The sequence below is a fragment of the Cyclopterus lumpus genome, chromosome 15, assembly GCF_009769545.1.
Source record: "Cyclopterus lumpus isolate fCycLum1 chromosome 15, fCycLum1.pri, whole genome shotgun sequence".
Taxonomy (NCBI): Eukaryota; Metazoa; Chordata; class Actinopteri; order Perciformes; family Cyclopteridae; genus Cyclopterus; species Cyclopterus lumpus.
Genome location: NC_046980.1, coordinates 3,941,176 through 3,959,199, shown reverse-complemented (window position 1 = coordinate 3,959,199; position 18,024 = coordinate 3,941,176). Strand labels below are relative to the sequence as shown.

The 18,024-nt window shown below is 41.8% G+C and overlaps 1 protein-coding gene across 1 annotated transcript in view; it reads left to right on the top strand.

The window, feature by feature from the left end:
• The window catches only part of LOC117744274 (pro-neuregulin-3, membrane-bound isoform), a 287,795-nt gene that overhangs the window by 218,005 nt on the left and 51,766 nt on the right, over positions 1–18,024 (top strand). Inside the window, exon 3 of the mRNA XM_034552470.1 lies at positions 17,362–17,435. Within this exon, the coding sequence (XP_034408361.1) occupies positions 17,362–17,435 (74 nt within the window). The remainder of the gene's footprint in view (positions 1–17,361; positions 17,436–18,024) is intronic.

The window sequence follows — 18,024 nt, the reverse complement described above, 5'->3', positions numbered from 1 at the left end:
GAAGTACAAGGAGGACTTTTAAAGTATAATTTCCAGTGCAAAAAAAGGTCAAAGACTTTGAGAATTTGGACGTGACGTTTTGGTCCAATTTAAGCAATATGTGTCCAGGGGGGAAAACAAGAATTACATAAGTTAGGGATTTGTTGGATAAAATAGGATTTGTGCCCAGGTGGCACTTATTAAAACTTTGTTTGCTGTGTGTCTGCAAAGAAAGCGATGAATCAAAAAAACAAGGTGCGTTATTGTGCGTCCTCTGAGGCAAGTGAAGGAAACCAAAAGAGGAAACACTCTGTGTTTAAGGGAGCGGGAGGCGTGCGTGGATCGGTCGTTACCCGGGTAACGAACTTTCACGCCGCTCTCACCTCCAAGGTGAAGCTTTTGATTGCGGTCAACATGCCACTCGTAGCCTCCTTTTTTGAACGCTGATTATCAATTTCTATTTATTTTCGTGCCGTATTTGTTCTTTTGTGTTTGAGTGTGTGTGTGTGTGTGTGTGTGTGTGTATGTGTGTGTGGTGGGGGGGAAAACGCGGCTTTATTTTCCAATTTGAAGAAGCTGGAAGTTTTACAGCACGTTAGCTTGAATCCTGATTCGAGTTTTGGGAATGTGTGTGTGTGTGTGTGTGTGTGTGTGTGTGTGTGTGTGTGTGTCTGTGTTTGTGTGAGAAGCTAATTTGCTCCGCCAGAATACTTTACCCAGCCGCCATGAAACCCTGGCACCCGTCCACCAACCAGCCTAGTATATTAGAATATCTCTCCATGCATGCCACAATAACACATTTACAACCAATGAGTGCTGTGTGTGTGTGTGTGTGTGTGTGTGTGGTTTGTGTGTGTGGTGTGTGTGTGTGTGGGCGTTCTGCCCTAAATTAGCCGTGACTCGCTTTTCAAAGGGGTCACAAATGGCTGCCAACGTGTTCACAAACGGCTCACAGAAGCCGCTTAACAATTGAAAGATGGCGTTCAACCGGGTGCGTTGTCGTGACAGCGCGCACGCCACCGACTCCATTTGAATTTGCGAACTAATGCGCCTCCGTCGTCACGGTAACTCCGACGTCTCTGCTGGCATCGGAGGTGGGGGGGGGGGAATGAGTCGTGTTGCGACGAGTGTTTGCGAATAGGGCAAAACCTATTGCATGTTATTAACAATTTACAAAAACATCAACTTTCTTGTCGCACAACACATTTTTCAAATCAAGCCAGCTGGGTTTTAATGGTTTATTTAGCTTAAGAAAGGGAGGGACGTTCTCATCCCATAAAAGAAAATTGAGACCTTCAGTTCATCTGAAAAATATGATATTTGAATATTGAATGCATGTTTCCTATTGGACAGCAATGATATGCAATCCATGTGTATTATAGACTGTATAACATGAACAACTTACACAAATACTAACAATTTTGACAATTTCAACTGAAAATTAAATGATATTCTTTGTCAAATGCTTGTTGAAACAAACAGAAACACCTCGTATTTGTTAAAGCAAAGTCAAAAATGGAAAGTCGGTGTGCAATAGATCCAGGGGTCAGAAAAAGGTACCAAGGACCCGGATGTAATCCAAGAATAAGGTCGGGTGATGTGTCCAATAAGCCGACGTAGAGCAGGAAGCTTGTCCTGACAGTGAGGGAGGAAACCATCAAGTGGAAGTAGCAGTTGGAGTTGGGGAGAAGCCTCTCTATTGGCTCAGAAGGTGATACAGACTCCTCTTTAAGTGCAGCCCACCTCCATCACCGCGGTGTTTGGCGCCGACCAGACAGAAGAAAAGTGTAAGAAAGTCTCACATTTTGTTACATCTACGAACGTCCGTATCATTTGCAGGAAAAGGAGGAACCCCGGCAGTCAAAAAGAAAAGTCAAAAACACGTCCGGTCGATGCTCTTCCTGAACATTAGAAAATGACCTTTTTAATGGCGCTTTCAAAGGGTTCTAACAAGCTCTCGAGAAACGCGTGTGCGTTGGCCTCTACATGCAGGGGGTCAGACCGGCAGTTGGGAAGCTCAGACTCACTAAAAGACCGAAACCCGTCCCACGCACACGGCGGTCGTGGAGTTTCACGACATCAGATTCTCTTCATTGGTGTTAAAATTACTGCCAAAAGTGTTGTTTTTTTGGGTTTTTTTTAAAAATCCTGGGCTGAATTCCAGTCCCAGTATGCCTCGACTACATGCGCAGCATGTTGGTGGAGGCCCTCCAGCATCTGTATATCTTTATGTTTGTCTTTCCAGGGGTTGGAAAAGAAAAACAAAATGTATATATATATATATATATATATATTTCTGTTGTGGACAGTAATAGGTCAGCTGTGTGTGGTTGTAGACGTTGTCTTATCTGTCGGAGACTAAAGCAAGAGGACCCGTCTGGTTATGGATTCACAGCCAGACGCTGGCGGTCCTCTGCGGGGCTGAGGCTCACATCTGGCAGGTGCTTGTTTATGAGAGCAGTTAACACTGGATCAGAGAGGCTTTATAGCAAAACACATACGCACACGCACAGACGAAAACACACACACAAACACACACAAACACACACACAGACACACACTTCCAGCATCCCCATTGTTTGGAGTCGTCTGTCCCCTTCTTTTTTTTTTTTAATAGCTCTGCAATCTGTAAGCATCTAATACAGCCTCTCCAGGATCTCACGGTTATATTTTTGGGGGATAAATGTCAGTCAGCAGTAAAACATTATGATTATTTATGGATTCGCAAATGGTCATAATATGTAATACGTTCCAATGGGAGTTAAAATGAGTCACGGGTTCGTAAAAAAAAGAAAATGACCCATTACTGCCACGTCTCGTTAGCAGCTGCTCGCCTGTGCAGTACTACTTACTACTTTTTACCCAGTATTTAATTAGTACTTTAAACAAGTTGCAAAAGTACCTTAGAGCTAGCTTGTTGTGTGCGATTAAAGAAATACGTGTTTGTCGCCTTGGGTTCCCAAAAAGTGGTTCTAAATTTGATTATTTGTACGTGTAAAAATACAATAGCGATGTTTCCGGTCGATTGTAAAGCAAATTTTGAGTGAACTTTTTGAAAATTAAATTAAATCGGGCGCTTCTCCATCAACTAGTTTAAAGCTGATTGACTTGGATGTATAGTTCTGTTAGAAGTTTGCAGGATGGGCTACACAAAAAAAACAAACAGAAGTCTCCTTTATTGATTTCCAAAAGAAAAAATGGAGGGAGATATTCAGGAATTTATTTCAATTGGGTAGTTTTAATTGTCCTTTTCATGTCAGCTAGTATTGGCCAAGCTTCATGCAGTCCAGAGAGGAAGGTTATAAATCTGTGAAGACAGCAGAAACGGACCAAAAGTCAGACTTAGATGAACTCAAATCCATGAAAGCATGAAAGCTTTTCTAATGTGATAAAAGTTAGGAAAGATTTATTTCCAGTTTGGCTATTTGTCTAGTTGTTGTTGTTGTTGTTGTTGTTGTTGTTGTCTAAAAGCATAATTGTCCATCTGTAAAGGTCATTTCGTGTGTTTTTTTGGTCCAGATAAAAATTACTTTAGTCGGCACTTCACCTGCAAAGATGAGAACGATGGGATGCTAAGAAAAGAAAACTGACCATAAACAATTCCAGCCACACACACACACACGCGCACACACACACACACAAACACACACACACACACACACACACACACACAGACAGAGCTGCTCATCCTTGACTATACAACTGAGTTGATGTGGGGCAGCCTATCTCCTCTGGCTCACAGCCGCTGACAGGCTCATTATAGTGGAGTTAGAGTGGAGACCTTGGTGTGACAGACCCAAAGTCATCCACCCCCCCCCCCCCCCCCCCCCCCCCCCCCCCACCCCCCCCACCCCCCAGTCCGGCTCCCCGACACCCAGTTCATCCACACAGCAGACCCTCCAGGGACCGGAGCCGGGTTCAGGACACGGCGACACACATTTGGGACCGTTGGTGCACACAGAATGAGCTTTTTGTGAAGCGGTCGCATGTATTTCGGTCTGTTGTTCCCACTGGAATGAATGTCTACTGTACCTGAGTTGTTGCCTTAAAAACTAAATAAGTACGCGGGAAAATACCTGACTATGTATCACGAACCCATCCGGGTGATTCGCTGCCTTCGGGGAATTCATAAATTGTACACATCAAACAGGCATTATCCTCCATATGCCATATATATATATATATATATATATATGTATATATATATATATATATATATATATATATATATCACGTCAACCTTTACCAATAACATGAGAGTTCCTGTTTCTTCTGCTGTTTTGGTAACACAAATGCTGTAGAGCTGACGGCAAGAAAGGGTTTTCTGACTGTGAACACACACACACACACACACACACACACACACACAGCACAGAAAATACTGGAAATGTATATCTGGATGGAGCCGGTTTGACGTCTATCTTGTGTAAAACGGGATGAATCGTTGCCGCGAGCCAGTAAAATGATCCTTTTTCACGTGTCGAAGCGATAGCGTTGATTAAAATAAAGGTTTAACAACGTAGAAAACCGCTGTCTCGTTTCTTCTTTCTTAAAGCTTAAGTTTCAGGGACCTCTCAATCGTGTGTGTGTGTGTGTGTGTGTGTGTGTCTTTAAATCACCCGGCTGTTAGATGACATCGATGCTCTGAGAGGAGGGACAATGTGTCACGTCGGCTGCATTCGGTTAACATATCTCATTGTTTTGTGTTTGACTGGCACGGAGGTGGTCGAGTATCACTGCAGGGATTACCGATAAATCCTTTATCGTGACTACATAACATCTCCCCTCCCTTTAAATCTCTCACACACCTGCTTTCATTCTCTCTCTCTCTCTCTCTCTCTCTCTCTCTCTCTCTCTCTCTCTCTCTCAGCCAGGGGAAATAGACTGCAGTCTAATGTAATGATGCTGCAGTCCACTCATCTCACCTGCCTAATTAATTAATACTACAACAGCCACACCTGCTACTCTTCTAACTCACTCACACACACACACACACACACACGATCACAGGAGGAGAGGTGAGCTTCACGTATGGTCTCCCTATACCTGCTCTCTCTCTCTCTCTCTCTCTCTCTCTCTCTCTCTCTCTCTCTCTCTCTCTCTCTCTCTCTCTCTCTCTCTCCTCTGCAGCCTTCCTCTCCACAGTAAAACACGACGCTGTCAAATTTGACGTGACGCACACAGGAAATGCATTAATAAGCCTGAAAAAAAAGTCAAATAACACTCAAGATTTGCAAGTGCGTACAATTAAATGTTGAATTTCATGAATACGTACAAACCTCAACTTGAATAAAAAAAAATGTACATTCACGATACCGATCGATTCCAGTGGGTTAAAAAAAAAAATGGACTTGTTTTGAGCCCTCAGTTCATTAAATCTCCTCCTCTTTGTAAATCCGGTGCCAGGTTGGCATCGCTCTCCTCTTCCACCCAAAAACTAAGTGATGAATCTGTAGGCCGGGTGTGCTTCTCAGGTCTTTTTTTTGGGGGGGGGGGGGTCACATCATCCGCTTACATGTTGCCGGTCCTGCAGGCGCGACGGAAGTCTTGTGTAAAAAAAAATGTCTTCGTAATTATTTCCTCTCACCTCCTCGTCCTCATAACCAAAAGGACTCTTTTTTTTTTTTTTCCTCCCCGTATCTTAAAGAATGCTGTCGACGACAAGCTTTTTTTTTCTGGAGAGGTTAACTTTTTGTTTTTCCTCGTCGCAGCTATTTTCTTCCACTTACCGTCCCCCCCCCCCCCCCCCCCCCCCACCCCTCCCTCCCCCTCCAGTCGGCAAGCTGGTGTGAAGTATGATGTATTGTTGTTGTTCGAGATTAAAAATCGATGAGGGATACAACAAAAAAAAAACGCCGTCTATTCTTCTGCGGCTGATTGCTCCAAATGAAAAGCTCACACCAAGGCCGCCCTCCACTCGAGAACTGAGCTGTTTCTTCTCTTCACTATTTTTCTCGAGACTCGTTGGACCATTCGGCGACATTTTACCGAAAAATGTAGAATTAGTGCGGAGATATTCCAGTTATCGTGTTATATGTGCTCAAGAGTCTTGCCAGGTTGACCGGAAGCAGACGAAAGACGGAGCAGGGCTTCACCTCTGCTGCTTCAGAATGCAGGAGGCACTACCGCTCTTGTCCACAGGGACCGCCAAAGTGAACGGCAAATAACATATTCCTGCTGCTAGCTTAAACGTGTCCAATAATACAGCATACTCAATACACGACATCACAGTTATACATCCAGCCCGGGGTCTCATGAATGAACCAGCAGTTTGAAAATCATTTATCATGCAATAACAACACCATTGTTTTGGGTGTGTCATTTTTTTCACCATGCAATGTGGAGTGATTGCAATGTAAATGCATACATATGAATATCCTACACTCAAGAGTATTATAAGAGGTGGATGGGTAAAGCCAACACGTGAATTCAAACCAGGAGAACGGTGCCCCCAAAGAGTCATCGTAGATTTAGTTACATTAGTAATGACAATTTCTAAATTGAACACCAAAATGCCAAAAAAAATTAAAATGCAATCTGCTCTGTTTTTTTGTTTTTTTTATCAGTAAATTATCTGTCGAATAACTCCATAAAGCAAAGACTTCCTTTGAAAAGGGACATGGAACACACCAATCCATCTTGACAGATGGTATTGCATGAAAAAAAAAGGGGGCACATTGTATTTTATTATATGAATTCATGAATTAATTTTATTGCAATTTATTTCTCACCCGGTGGCAGTTTCCGTATGTATCTGGTCAAAAGACGGGGGGGGGGAATTACTGAATTACTCCCCAAAAAATATTATTTTTCTTCCTCAGCTCCTATAACTCAGTTGTCTGCAGCACAATGGAGCCACCAGGCTTCATTTTCAGATAGGACCCCGTGCCGGTCTTTTTTTTGTTAAATACCTTTTTTGATTCCCTTTCTTCCTGTGAAGGATATTTTTGACACTTTTATCAAACGCAAACTCGGTTCACTGTGAGGGCAGCGACAGGAGAACGCCAAAGGGCGTCTCTTTGGCTTGTGGATGAATGCAAATCATAATTCCCATCTGTTGTCTAAGATTCCCCGTTGATAGAATGAATGTTCCTCTCCGTGAATCATTTGAATATAGCTTGCACGTTGTGTGACGTTGTCGTCGTTTACTAAGCCGCTATATGTGATATTTTTTTAAATAATTATAACGTATTAAATGATAACGGTTTACGTTCTATTAGAGGTATTGGTATTTCCAGGCGTGGAGTTTAACTGAACGCCAACAGTTGAAATGAACACGTGTCAAGTGTGATATCTCAGAAACTGGATGGACTTTTGCCGAGATAATAACTTTATTTTTAACACATTTTTATCAAGATTTTGACATTTATCTCTCAGGTTTATGGAACAATGTATGCCAAATCTGTAATCATCGCTGTGGGATAATAATCCTATAAAAACTGGTAATGCCACATAATCATACTCACATAACGCCCCCTCTGTAGCCTCAGGTTGTGTTTTGATTAAACCTTCCATATAACCCGGAGGTAATAATAGTGGTTCAAATAGGAACATTAGACCGTATACATAAAACACAGATATTTATTTATGATTGATTACATGCAGCGCGACGATCTTTCCTCGGGCCAAGTTGCGTAATACAAAAAGATACAGCAAGTTAAAGAAATAACACAAACTGTCAGGAATAAAAAAAGACAAACACATAATGAGCAGTTTCCAGAAGGCAAATTACAAAATCCATTGTTAAGATGGATATCTCCGAGAATTGCGGGTGCAGTTTTTACCGGATTTAGCAACATGTTTGACAAAGTATTACAAATCTAATTTAAACCTTTATTCACAGCTGTTTCTGACAGAAACGGTTGTTGTAAAAACATCACAGCTTCTGCTTTGCGTTGGGAGCATATATATATATATATATATATATTTTCCATTTCCTGTGTTGGACTATTTCTCTCCCTCTGAACATAATTAGCTCGCCTGCGATGCTTTCAGGTGCTCGGCGTGAGAAAATACTTCCGTGAATTCAGCCCGTCGTGCTTCAGGTCAGAAACCAAATGGATCCCATCGCTCGTTTTTGAACGTTTGTGGTTCTTGTATTATTTTATATTTTTACAGAAGGGAGATACTTTGTGCTGTTGTGGCAACTAAGCTGTAGGGGTATGAAAATGTGCATCGTTGCTAACGCCAACATGTTTACATTTTATCTGAAGAAATTAAATAAATAATGAAAAGGAGAAACAAATATATACATCATCCATATATATATATATATATATATACTTTTTTATTAATGATTGATAGCAATATAAGAAATGTTAAAACCAGATAAACTTGAGCATTTGTTTAGTCCTGCATTGAGAAATTTACTGTGAATTCAAAACAACCTTAAATTGCATCAAAAGCCACAAAAGGAAGTGGTGTATTATACACATATAGAATAACAGTGTTCCCCATCTGCCTGTGAAGGCAACATTTAGAGTCAGTCCAATAACCTTCAAATACTTAGACTTTAAATGTGTGTTATTGTCTTTGCAGCTGCCTTTAGTACCATTACTGATGTTTTCCTATGAGCAATGGCACATTGTCCCAGCAGGGAAATTACATTTTACATGCATAAGAGTTTTAAATCCCAGCATCAACATCTGGGAGATGAAGTGGCTGCCAGTTTTTTTGTGGGTTTTAGAAGTTTTTTTTTGGTTGAAATTCCTTTGTGAAGTATTATCCTTGCCTTCTTGGCGGTGCCCTCTAACGGGATCAGCGGGCTATGCAAGTGACACTTTCGCAGTGAGAAAATATTTCCGAAGGGACCCCCGGCGTAATCCGAAGCAGAAGCCAAAACGGGGCGAGTTTAATTATCTGATTACCCTGACGGACTTTCCCACTGATTCGTTTTTTTTTCTAATATATCCAAAAGGTCGACTATTGTTTTTTCAATAAGCTCTCCTGCGTAAATCTCTTCAGTCCCGACGTCCTCCCTTAAATTAAAGCATTATTCCGTGTGACTCGGTGTGTCTAGAGCCGTAAAACAGTGATCATTTTCACTTGAGGGTAAAGACTTGTTGCCGGCATGCTGCTAATTCATGCCATCTAAGTAGCGCCACCTTTAACTTTCAGATGCAATGAAGATACGGTTTTCCTGAACAGACCGTGTAATCAAAGTGGAGTTTAGAGGCGGCGAATTATTAAGCGTAGATAAGTCGTCCGAGCGATAAAGTTTTAATATTCACAAGAAGAGAAAGTCAGGGAGAAACATGAGAAGAGGAGGGCAGAATGAAGAAGAGATAAGGGCTTAGATGTAAGTGTTATCTCACCGTTAATGGTATTTCCAGTCCTTTATCAAGATCGCTGCATATAGAGTGTGATAACAGGACTTCTACTGAACCTGAATCTAGAATGCAATGAAATTATTACGGTTTTGGATTGCAGAGAAAAGATCGTGGTCATTAAAAACCTACAAATACTCAAGGTAGGCTTGAAAAGGTGTACCATGCACGAAAATGCAGGTGACAGTGAACTGTGCAACCAACAAAGAGAAGTTGATTAATTGGTGGAAATGCAACCGTTTAAAACACTAAGCATGAGGTATAAAAAGTGGAGAATTCTGCAGGATGTTTTTGAGATATTGGTTATCACAGTTAAGGTGTGCAGGGCTCTCCGAGTTAGAAATAACACTATAATAAGAAAGAAAGGTGGTAGCGTGTACAGAAAGGTGCTAATAGGTACAAAAACAAGAAAGGTGCTAATATGTAACCCTAATGTTTTAGACTTCCTAGCTATGCTGTGAACCCCTCAACACACACACTATAAATATTAACTTTTTTGAAATCCAACCTCAACCACACGCTGTGATTTTCCGGTGAGGTCAGACGTTCTGTCTTGTTTGTTGTCCCTCGTGTGTCTCTTGATGTCTTCTGACTGCTTGAAAGAAGCCGGATGAACAAATGCAGCACTTTTCCTGTATAACAAATCGAGTTACATTTCCTTTTTCGCTGTCAAATGTGTAAAAAACCCAGTCGGGTGGAAGACGATGACTTATGTATGTAGAGCCAAATATCCTTCTCTGGGCTCCAACGTGGTTGTCTTCTGTCCCAGTTGTCCCAACATAGTAAAGGATATGCAGAGTGGCGGAGGAACCAAAGAGAACGAAAAGGGGAAGCGATATGTTTCCTGCATGAGAGCCGAGTTACGTGTTTTTTCCGTTTTAATTGTGGGATCAGTGGCCAGGCGGAGATGTGAATTATTGAGTGACTTTCGTGCCTCCGTTGACAGGGTTGAGGGATGGAGGTCAGGACTCATGGTGAGGTGGACTAAAAGGGCACGCATTCAAACTTCGTCGCATTTTTATGCAACATTCAGTGGGAGGCATGTTTTATTTAAAAAAAAAGACGAGAGAAGCTCGGTCGCGCTTGACGACCCGGAAACAACCGGAGAGAAAAGAGCAGAAAAAGTGCTCGCGATGACTGTGAACATGGAGATTGATGTTATTAAATGCAAAAATAGTGCTGAATTTCTCACTGACTTGGCTCAGAATTAGATTTCAACAAAATTGGAGAAAAACAAATACTCACCGTGGGCTTTTTTTTGTGAGTTGTGATTTCAACTTTAAGATTGAGGTTGGTTTCACTTAGCGGGGTTGAGACCCAGAGAACTTCACAGTGCAGATCCAGTTTGACCAACTTTGAAATTGCCGCAAGAGGGAACATCTTCTTCTTCACTTAAAAACGCTACTTTAGTAATTAGAACTCCATCGAGGGAACATTTGCCCGAAATGAAACTGGAATTGGATTGGACCATAATTAGACCGCGACGCAACACCATCCTCAGCTCCAAATGTAATCTTCTTGTTTGTTAGACAGAGAGCTCCAAGAAGTTCACAGTGACCTAAAAAAAAGTCATATACCTGTGGGAAGTTTTCATCTCGGTCCTTGTTTACTAACTGGTAACGAATGGCTGGTTTCACTATAGCTCATGTCATTTTACACCAAATATACTCACTTCCGATGTGACATCTAAATTCATTGCGTACAACGGGGAGGGTAATCTGCAATGCATTATGGGTAGCTATTCTATCCACTCCGTTGGGTGTTGGGTTATGGTGCAGATCATGGATTGCAGTCATCTCTCTACTGCCGGCTATCTATAAAAGGCATTAAATGCCCCCCAAATAATAATTAAAAACACATTGTATAGCAGGAATATCCAGTCGGGAGAAAGCGGGCACGACATTTCACAGCGTTGCTGCGGCCTCCGAATACCTTTTCACTGTTAGTAATTTATCCATCCCGACAAGTTCCATTTCTTTGTCGGTTGCCTGGCAGATGACGTTGATTACAATGTAAACAGAGCTCTGAGTTTGGGCATAGCTTGAGGGTAATCCCACGTTCTTTAGCCTAAGACTGAAACTAAGACCAGTAACTCTCCAGACCAGTCATAGAGATGTAAGCCGGCTCTCCATCATACTTGTTTTCTGGTCATTCATGTTTGTGAATAGTTATTGTGGAAGCCCTACTATATATGTCCACCCTTCTTGTGTTTCTGAATGTGTGTAGAGCTGTACTGGAATGAGTGTTTGGCTTCGAGAGATCCCGTTGAATTATGTTCCTTATCACTCTCACACATGCATGGATATGCACATTCACTGCTTCCAAGGGAGCTCGCTCTCCATTTGTCCAACGTGTACAAATGCAATCATGCAAAGACTTATTGGCATGCATGCACTGTAAACACACAACACACGCAATGCACACACAGCTTTGCACCCTACCTGCCTCTCATGAACGCTTAGGCTGGGGGAACATGGCACCTTTTCAATAGAAAAATAGACCCGGCGAGGCTAGATTTTCATTTCAATTCTCTGTCCTATCGAGACAAGGAGGACTGAATGGGAAACGCATACGCACGAAAGATACGTAATGTCATCAAAGTAGAAAAGTAATCATCTCGGGCCTCCTTTGAAGTCGGGGGGCTGTCAATTGTGTTTGGTTGTCTGCCGATCTGATTAAACAAACCTCCGCGCAGCAAGTTGCTATGAAAGCCCCGACAGACATATTGGATAACGTTAGCATTTGATACATGAAAGGATATGACTTCATTGAGTATCCACGGTAACAAGCCGGTTTCTTTTTTATATATGTAATACTGTATCTTGGCTTAAAACCTGATTACAAAAAAACCCATTAAATAGTATCTGTGACACGTGCCCCTGTCCCGGTTTTCTTCATTATGGCATCCAAAACTTGGTGAAGAATGTAGCAGTGACAGTGCCTTTAACAAATCAAGGAACCTTTGTGTTAAATTAACTTTCTCTAGTTTAATTGGTTAATTGATTCGCTCAGTGCCTCGCTGTGAATGTTCACACCCATCCCTAGAAAGCTTCCCTATCAGGATTTGACATTTTTATTTATTTATCATATTGCATCTTGAAAAAAATTCCACGCGGGGTTGAGTGATGTGGCGTTGTTTTTAATAATGGGTCCATGCTTAAAATAATGATTTACTCTCAAAGGCAAGCTGAGAAGTGTAGACAAGCATTATGCAAAAAAATCAATTCTGACTTTTGATAGATTCCAAATAAAGATTTGGATGCATGAACCATTTCTTTAATTCAAAAGGTTTGTGGCTGTCGCTGCGATGTCTACCTCCTGAGCCGGTTGCTCCAACCATGACAGAAACAACACTTTTCCCTCAACTACTTCCTGTTATTTGTTGGCCAGTTTACTGGCTCTGTGTCGGCCTTTCTGCTCGAAAATGAATTTCACGCTGAGAAAATGGCCCCACGAATGTGAAGATCATTGAACCAACCTGTCACAGTCTGACCAATGCACTATTTTTTCTTTTAATGGACCATTGAGCCTCACGCGGTCGCACGGTATTAAATTGGTCCAAATGGCCGCCCTGCCAAGGAGAGAGAAGCAGTTGTTTGGATCTCTAATATTTCGTTTGATGGTTTTGACATCGCAAATTGCCTCCTTGTTTTATTTGGATGGCATCTTTAGTATCTGAGGGGGGAAATCAGTGGACAGGATGAATGTTTCCTGTCTTGTACCAACCTAGGAAGATCCCTATAACCATTTGCTGACAGAGAAGAACATTTCAGAAATCCGGCGTCATTTGTCCTTTTGTAGTCACTATGGTTTGGACAAATTCAGGAAATAACAAGGCTCGTCCATCTGTTATGACATTCATCACGAGGAAAGTCTCCACTGATGGGATTTGTCCAATTTAGGCATCGCGGTCGAGACATCCTGCATACGCAGCACTGTACAGATCTGTGTATTACAGATGCAGTTAGAAGATTTAATTGCGGAAGCTTTAACCAGGCATTTCACCAAACTTTCAAACAGCGCTTTTAAAGTTAGAGAGATCGCAGCATGTATAATATTTTTGCCTGAAGACCGTTCAAAATCTATCATTTTCAAGACCAATCCCCCAGGCACCCTTGAGCAAAGCAGTTTTACCTCCAACTGGAGTGATGCTGAGCAGCTTTAAAGTGTAAATGTTAATGCGTAAGTCTTATGGAAAAGATTTTTTAAGACTCTTTGTTGCCCATTTGTGTTGGCTTCAGTTTTTTTTTTTTTTTACATGCAGGGAAAAACCAATTGCATATCAAATATCATGTTCTCCCATATACCTACATGGAGAACTTTTAAACTGCTCCCTTTGGTTTTGCATACTGTGTCTTTGAGCACCAGCGCATGTGTTTTTCATACTTCCCTTTGCAGGAATTCATCATCCTCCAGGCGGCATGTTTATATTTATCCCCTTCTTGATGCTGCTTTGTACATTTGCGAGAGATTCACACATATGCACACACACACGCACACATGCATGCGCATGCAATCTCCTCCTGTTATTCTTATAATTAATGACTATGGCGCTAATTAGAAGCCATGCAACCCTTCAACACCCCCAGACTGTCTCTCGTTTAGATTTCTCTCCTCCGAGCTTTATGAAGCAACACTCTGATGTGTTCTCGATCTCAGCTGGGGACGACATCGGCAACAAACAAAAAACAACAACAAAAAAGGGAGTTTGTGGGATGCAATAACTTCATATACAAGACGGTCTTAAGACATGATAAAGTAGGACATTTCAGATGTTTTTTTTGTGGCGCTTATGGCCACACTTCAAGAGGGTGTGTGTGCATACGTTTTCCATGCGCTCTGATCTCGGCTGTATGCTCATTCTCACTTCCACAGTGCCCCCCTTAATCAGCATGACTCTGAGACAGTGTCTCCATGTTAAGCCTCTATTCTTTTAATTATCTCGTGCACCTTGACTTGGTGTGACAAAAGGTTGCCTCCTGTCAAGGTTTAGTCGGTTTAGGTCACAACGGCATGCAGTGATGTGAACCAATTTAGCACAGAGGAAAAAAAAAGTCCACCTGTGTTTTAAGTGACCTGCTGACATGTTGGGACCATGATCCTGATTTACAGCATCTGATTAGGAAGCTGAAGCCCGGACACCGAATGGCAACGCTCAAACCACTTTGGCTGGAGTTTTGTATTTGAAGCGTGTCTTTTTAAACTAAGTGTGTGTGTTGGTGTTTGTTTCTGTTCTCCTGCTCCCACACCACACATATTTAGCATCACACGTCGCAACAGTAAAAGCTGAGAACAACAAACTCGGGAGGAGAGGCGGCGATATGGACGAATACTTGACGAACGATGAGATTGTTTGAGGCCTCCTTAACAGCGTGGTTAGCGTCCTTACTGTCTGTCTTCAAGGAGGTGTAGTGTGATCAATGGGATTATAAGAAGCCACCATACTTAACAGAGTGTGTCCTCGGGTTACAGTGACAAACAAAGTTTCTTTCCATTTTTAAAAGAACTCAATCATTTGGCTTTAACCTCTGGACTAATGGCAGTGAACCACTGCATTCTCATTTATATCCATAATTTGTAGTACTGGTCAAGCTGCAGAAAGGTTATAAATATGCTATAGGCCTCTTAACAGCACAGTTTAACTTCAATTCAAATGTCCTCGTATTCCACACTGACAAAAGTCCTTGAAGGACAATTTGACTTCTCATAATAATAATACATTTAATTTGTATAACGCTTTAAAAAGGGACTCAAAGGCACTTTACATGGTAAAGACAGAAACAATAAAAGCAATAATGATATGAACAAGCCAGATAAATGACATTATAACAAACAAAAAAACATGCATAACTTGAATCATAGTTGATTTTTACGGGCAGTTGTGGCGAGTGACTGAGAATGTCTGAGGTGCATGGGGGGAGAGTTCCAGAGAGCCAATCAAAAGCACATCTTCGCCATAGTAGGGTTTGTAATCCTGCTGATGACGTGATTTGATGTCCGACAGTTCTGTGCAGTCCAAAGTACTTTACCCTTTCGTAAAGCAGGAAATGGTTCTGTACGTGTGGCGCTTTTGAAATGCCGCCGTCAATGAAGCTTCACAAACATATCAAATGTTTTTTTTCCCAAAGATGTTTTCCGATATCTTTCTGGATCTGTCTGACCAACCTTTAAAGTCTTCTAATGTTCTGCAGCTTTGAGTAGATATTTCATCTACTTTGTGCAATGCAATGTAGGACAATCATGCACAATGTACCAGAGCACACGTAAAACAATTTGTATACAAGCCAAATGTAGTTTTATACACTTATCCATTTCATTTCAGAGAGATTAAATTCAATATCACAACATTTGTCTTTATTTGTATTGTTTAGATTAAGAGTGAACTCCCCATGTTGTGCCCCTTCCCAACAGTGTCGATGCTATTCAAGCAAACCGCCGGCATGCAGTCGAGTGCATCTTCCCCCGCCTCCCGCAGCTCATTTAATAATTGGAAATCGCTCACCGTAGAGGAGAGACATAAAACAGGGACACTGCATTCTTTTGTGGGCTTGATCTCTCTGTACAGCTCCGGTGTTTTGTCTGGGTGGACGTAGATGTTCTCTCAGTTGGGGGCGCTTCAAAAACCACGAAGCCGCTCTGGGATATGCATATTTGCTCTGCCGTCGGCTCGTCGGAGCAGATGTAGATTAACTCCAGGAGTGTCAATGAAACAAGTCCACAGGGGTGAACGGCAGGAAACGAGAACAATTGGGTCTTTGTAAAAAAAAACAGACTAATTGAGAGTGTGACCAAATGATAGATTGAATAGATATAGCGGGGTCATCTTTCGAGAGGTAGCACATTGTCATGTATGAGACTTGCAGTTTTCTCAAGAGGGGACAGAGAGAACCAGAACAGCAAGTGAGGTACAAATAGCCAGAGGCAAAGATTGATATCCAAACCAACTGAGACACCCAATTAGGCTTTACGCTGCATTCTGGCATTTCAGTCTCCATGCTATCTCTGCGCACTGTAGGACACATTTACACTTCCATATGTTGATAAGGACGTAGTTATTGAGCTGAAATTAATTAAAAACACACTCTCGCAGTGCACCGCCTTTTTTCTCCGGGACGTTCTCGGAAGAGAAGCGCCGAGAACCTTTCAGAATTCATGAGCTGCGTAATGATCATTGCCTCTCGTGAATGTGCCAATCAAATTCACAAGTTGAGAGTTTGAGGACTATCCAGAAACCGCGAGAATGTGTCTTCAATTAATTGAGCACTCTTCATCCGAATTGCTTTCCTCTCGGTGGCTCGTGGAGGTTAAGAGCACAAAAGGACTCCTCCTCATTGGCCCTCCATCTTTACACAGCTCTTGGTCCTTGCCTTTTTTTGGCGGGGGGGGGGGGGGGGGGGGGAGTTCTACATTTGGCTTTTTTCTGTGATGATTTCCAACAACCAAGCAAGGATACTGAAACTCCATTCAGCAAACACACAGAGAAAGGTTATAGGTTCTCACCTAATGGGGATTGGATGCTTCTTTTTCTGCTGCAGCCTCAATTTGTGCTTTTTGCTGAAAGGACAGATGTCTTCTTCTTCGAGAAAGTTCTTTCCGATTGCAGGGTTTCAACCTTTATTCCTGTCAGCTTGCCTTACGTTACACTTTCTTGCACTTTGGCTCACTTCCGCAAGGACAGAACCGTACCTGTCTCAAAGCATGAGATGGTGCTTTGTATGCATCTTTTGGATTTACATCAGTTGTCGTGCAGTGTAGGGTATAAGCGGGTATTCTTTCGCCTGAATTTCCTATCCTTCTCAACCTGGTGTCACTCCCAACTCGCTTTATTATTAGATGACATAGCAGCGATAGTCCAGAGAACTGTTGTCCAGGACACGGTTTTTGTGTCCACAGTCTTACATGTCCCTGTTTATTACACAGAACCTTTATCCTTTTCTGGATGAGCATCTTAATAATTATTTAAGAGTATACCCACTTCTGTTGTAGTGGCATGTGTACCTAAATATACCTGATTCAATGACTGATGGTACATTCCTCTCTCTATTTTCTCCACCAGGTGTCGAGAAGGCTACCAGGGAATCCGCTGTGACCAGTTTCTGCCCAAGACAGACTCCATCCTGTCTGACCCAAGTAAGTCTCCATACATTTCACTTCAATGTACAGTGTATCAACATCCATCATTAAACCATAACATCAAATCTGATTGATAAAAGTTAACGTTTAGGAAACTGTGGGGGGGTCGTACATCTTAGATCATTCTGATGAGGTTTTTAAGAGTATTGGTTCACTTAAATATAGCACTAAGGGGAACCAAATATTCCTAAACGTACACACTGTCCATACAAACGTCCCTAAAAGGCACAGTGTTAGATATTGATGTTGGGTCTGTGGGGACCAGGGAGTTCAAAGGTCTCAAATCAATCAAAAATAATCAAATAGAAAGTTAGCTACTATACCCTAACTCGTAGGGTATAGTAGATCTAAAAAGCTGTGGCCCGTATTACATATTACCCTTGAAATATGCATATGGTATTTCTTCTGAAATATAGCACATCTAAAATCTTGTCTGTGACCCTTATTGCATATTCCCCTTGAAATGTGCCGATATGGTATTTCTTCAAAAATGCAGTTAGCCATTGCAGCAGCAATGCAGTCATAGATTCTTCCCTCATCACGAATCACACAGCACATTAAATTCTCTAAGTGATGCAAAACTAAA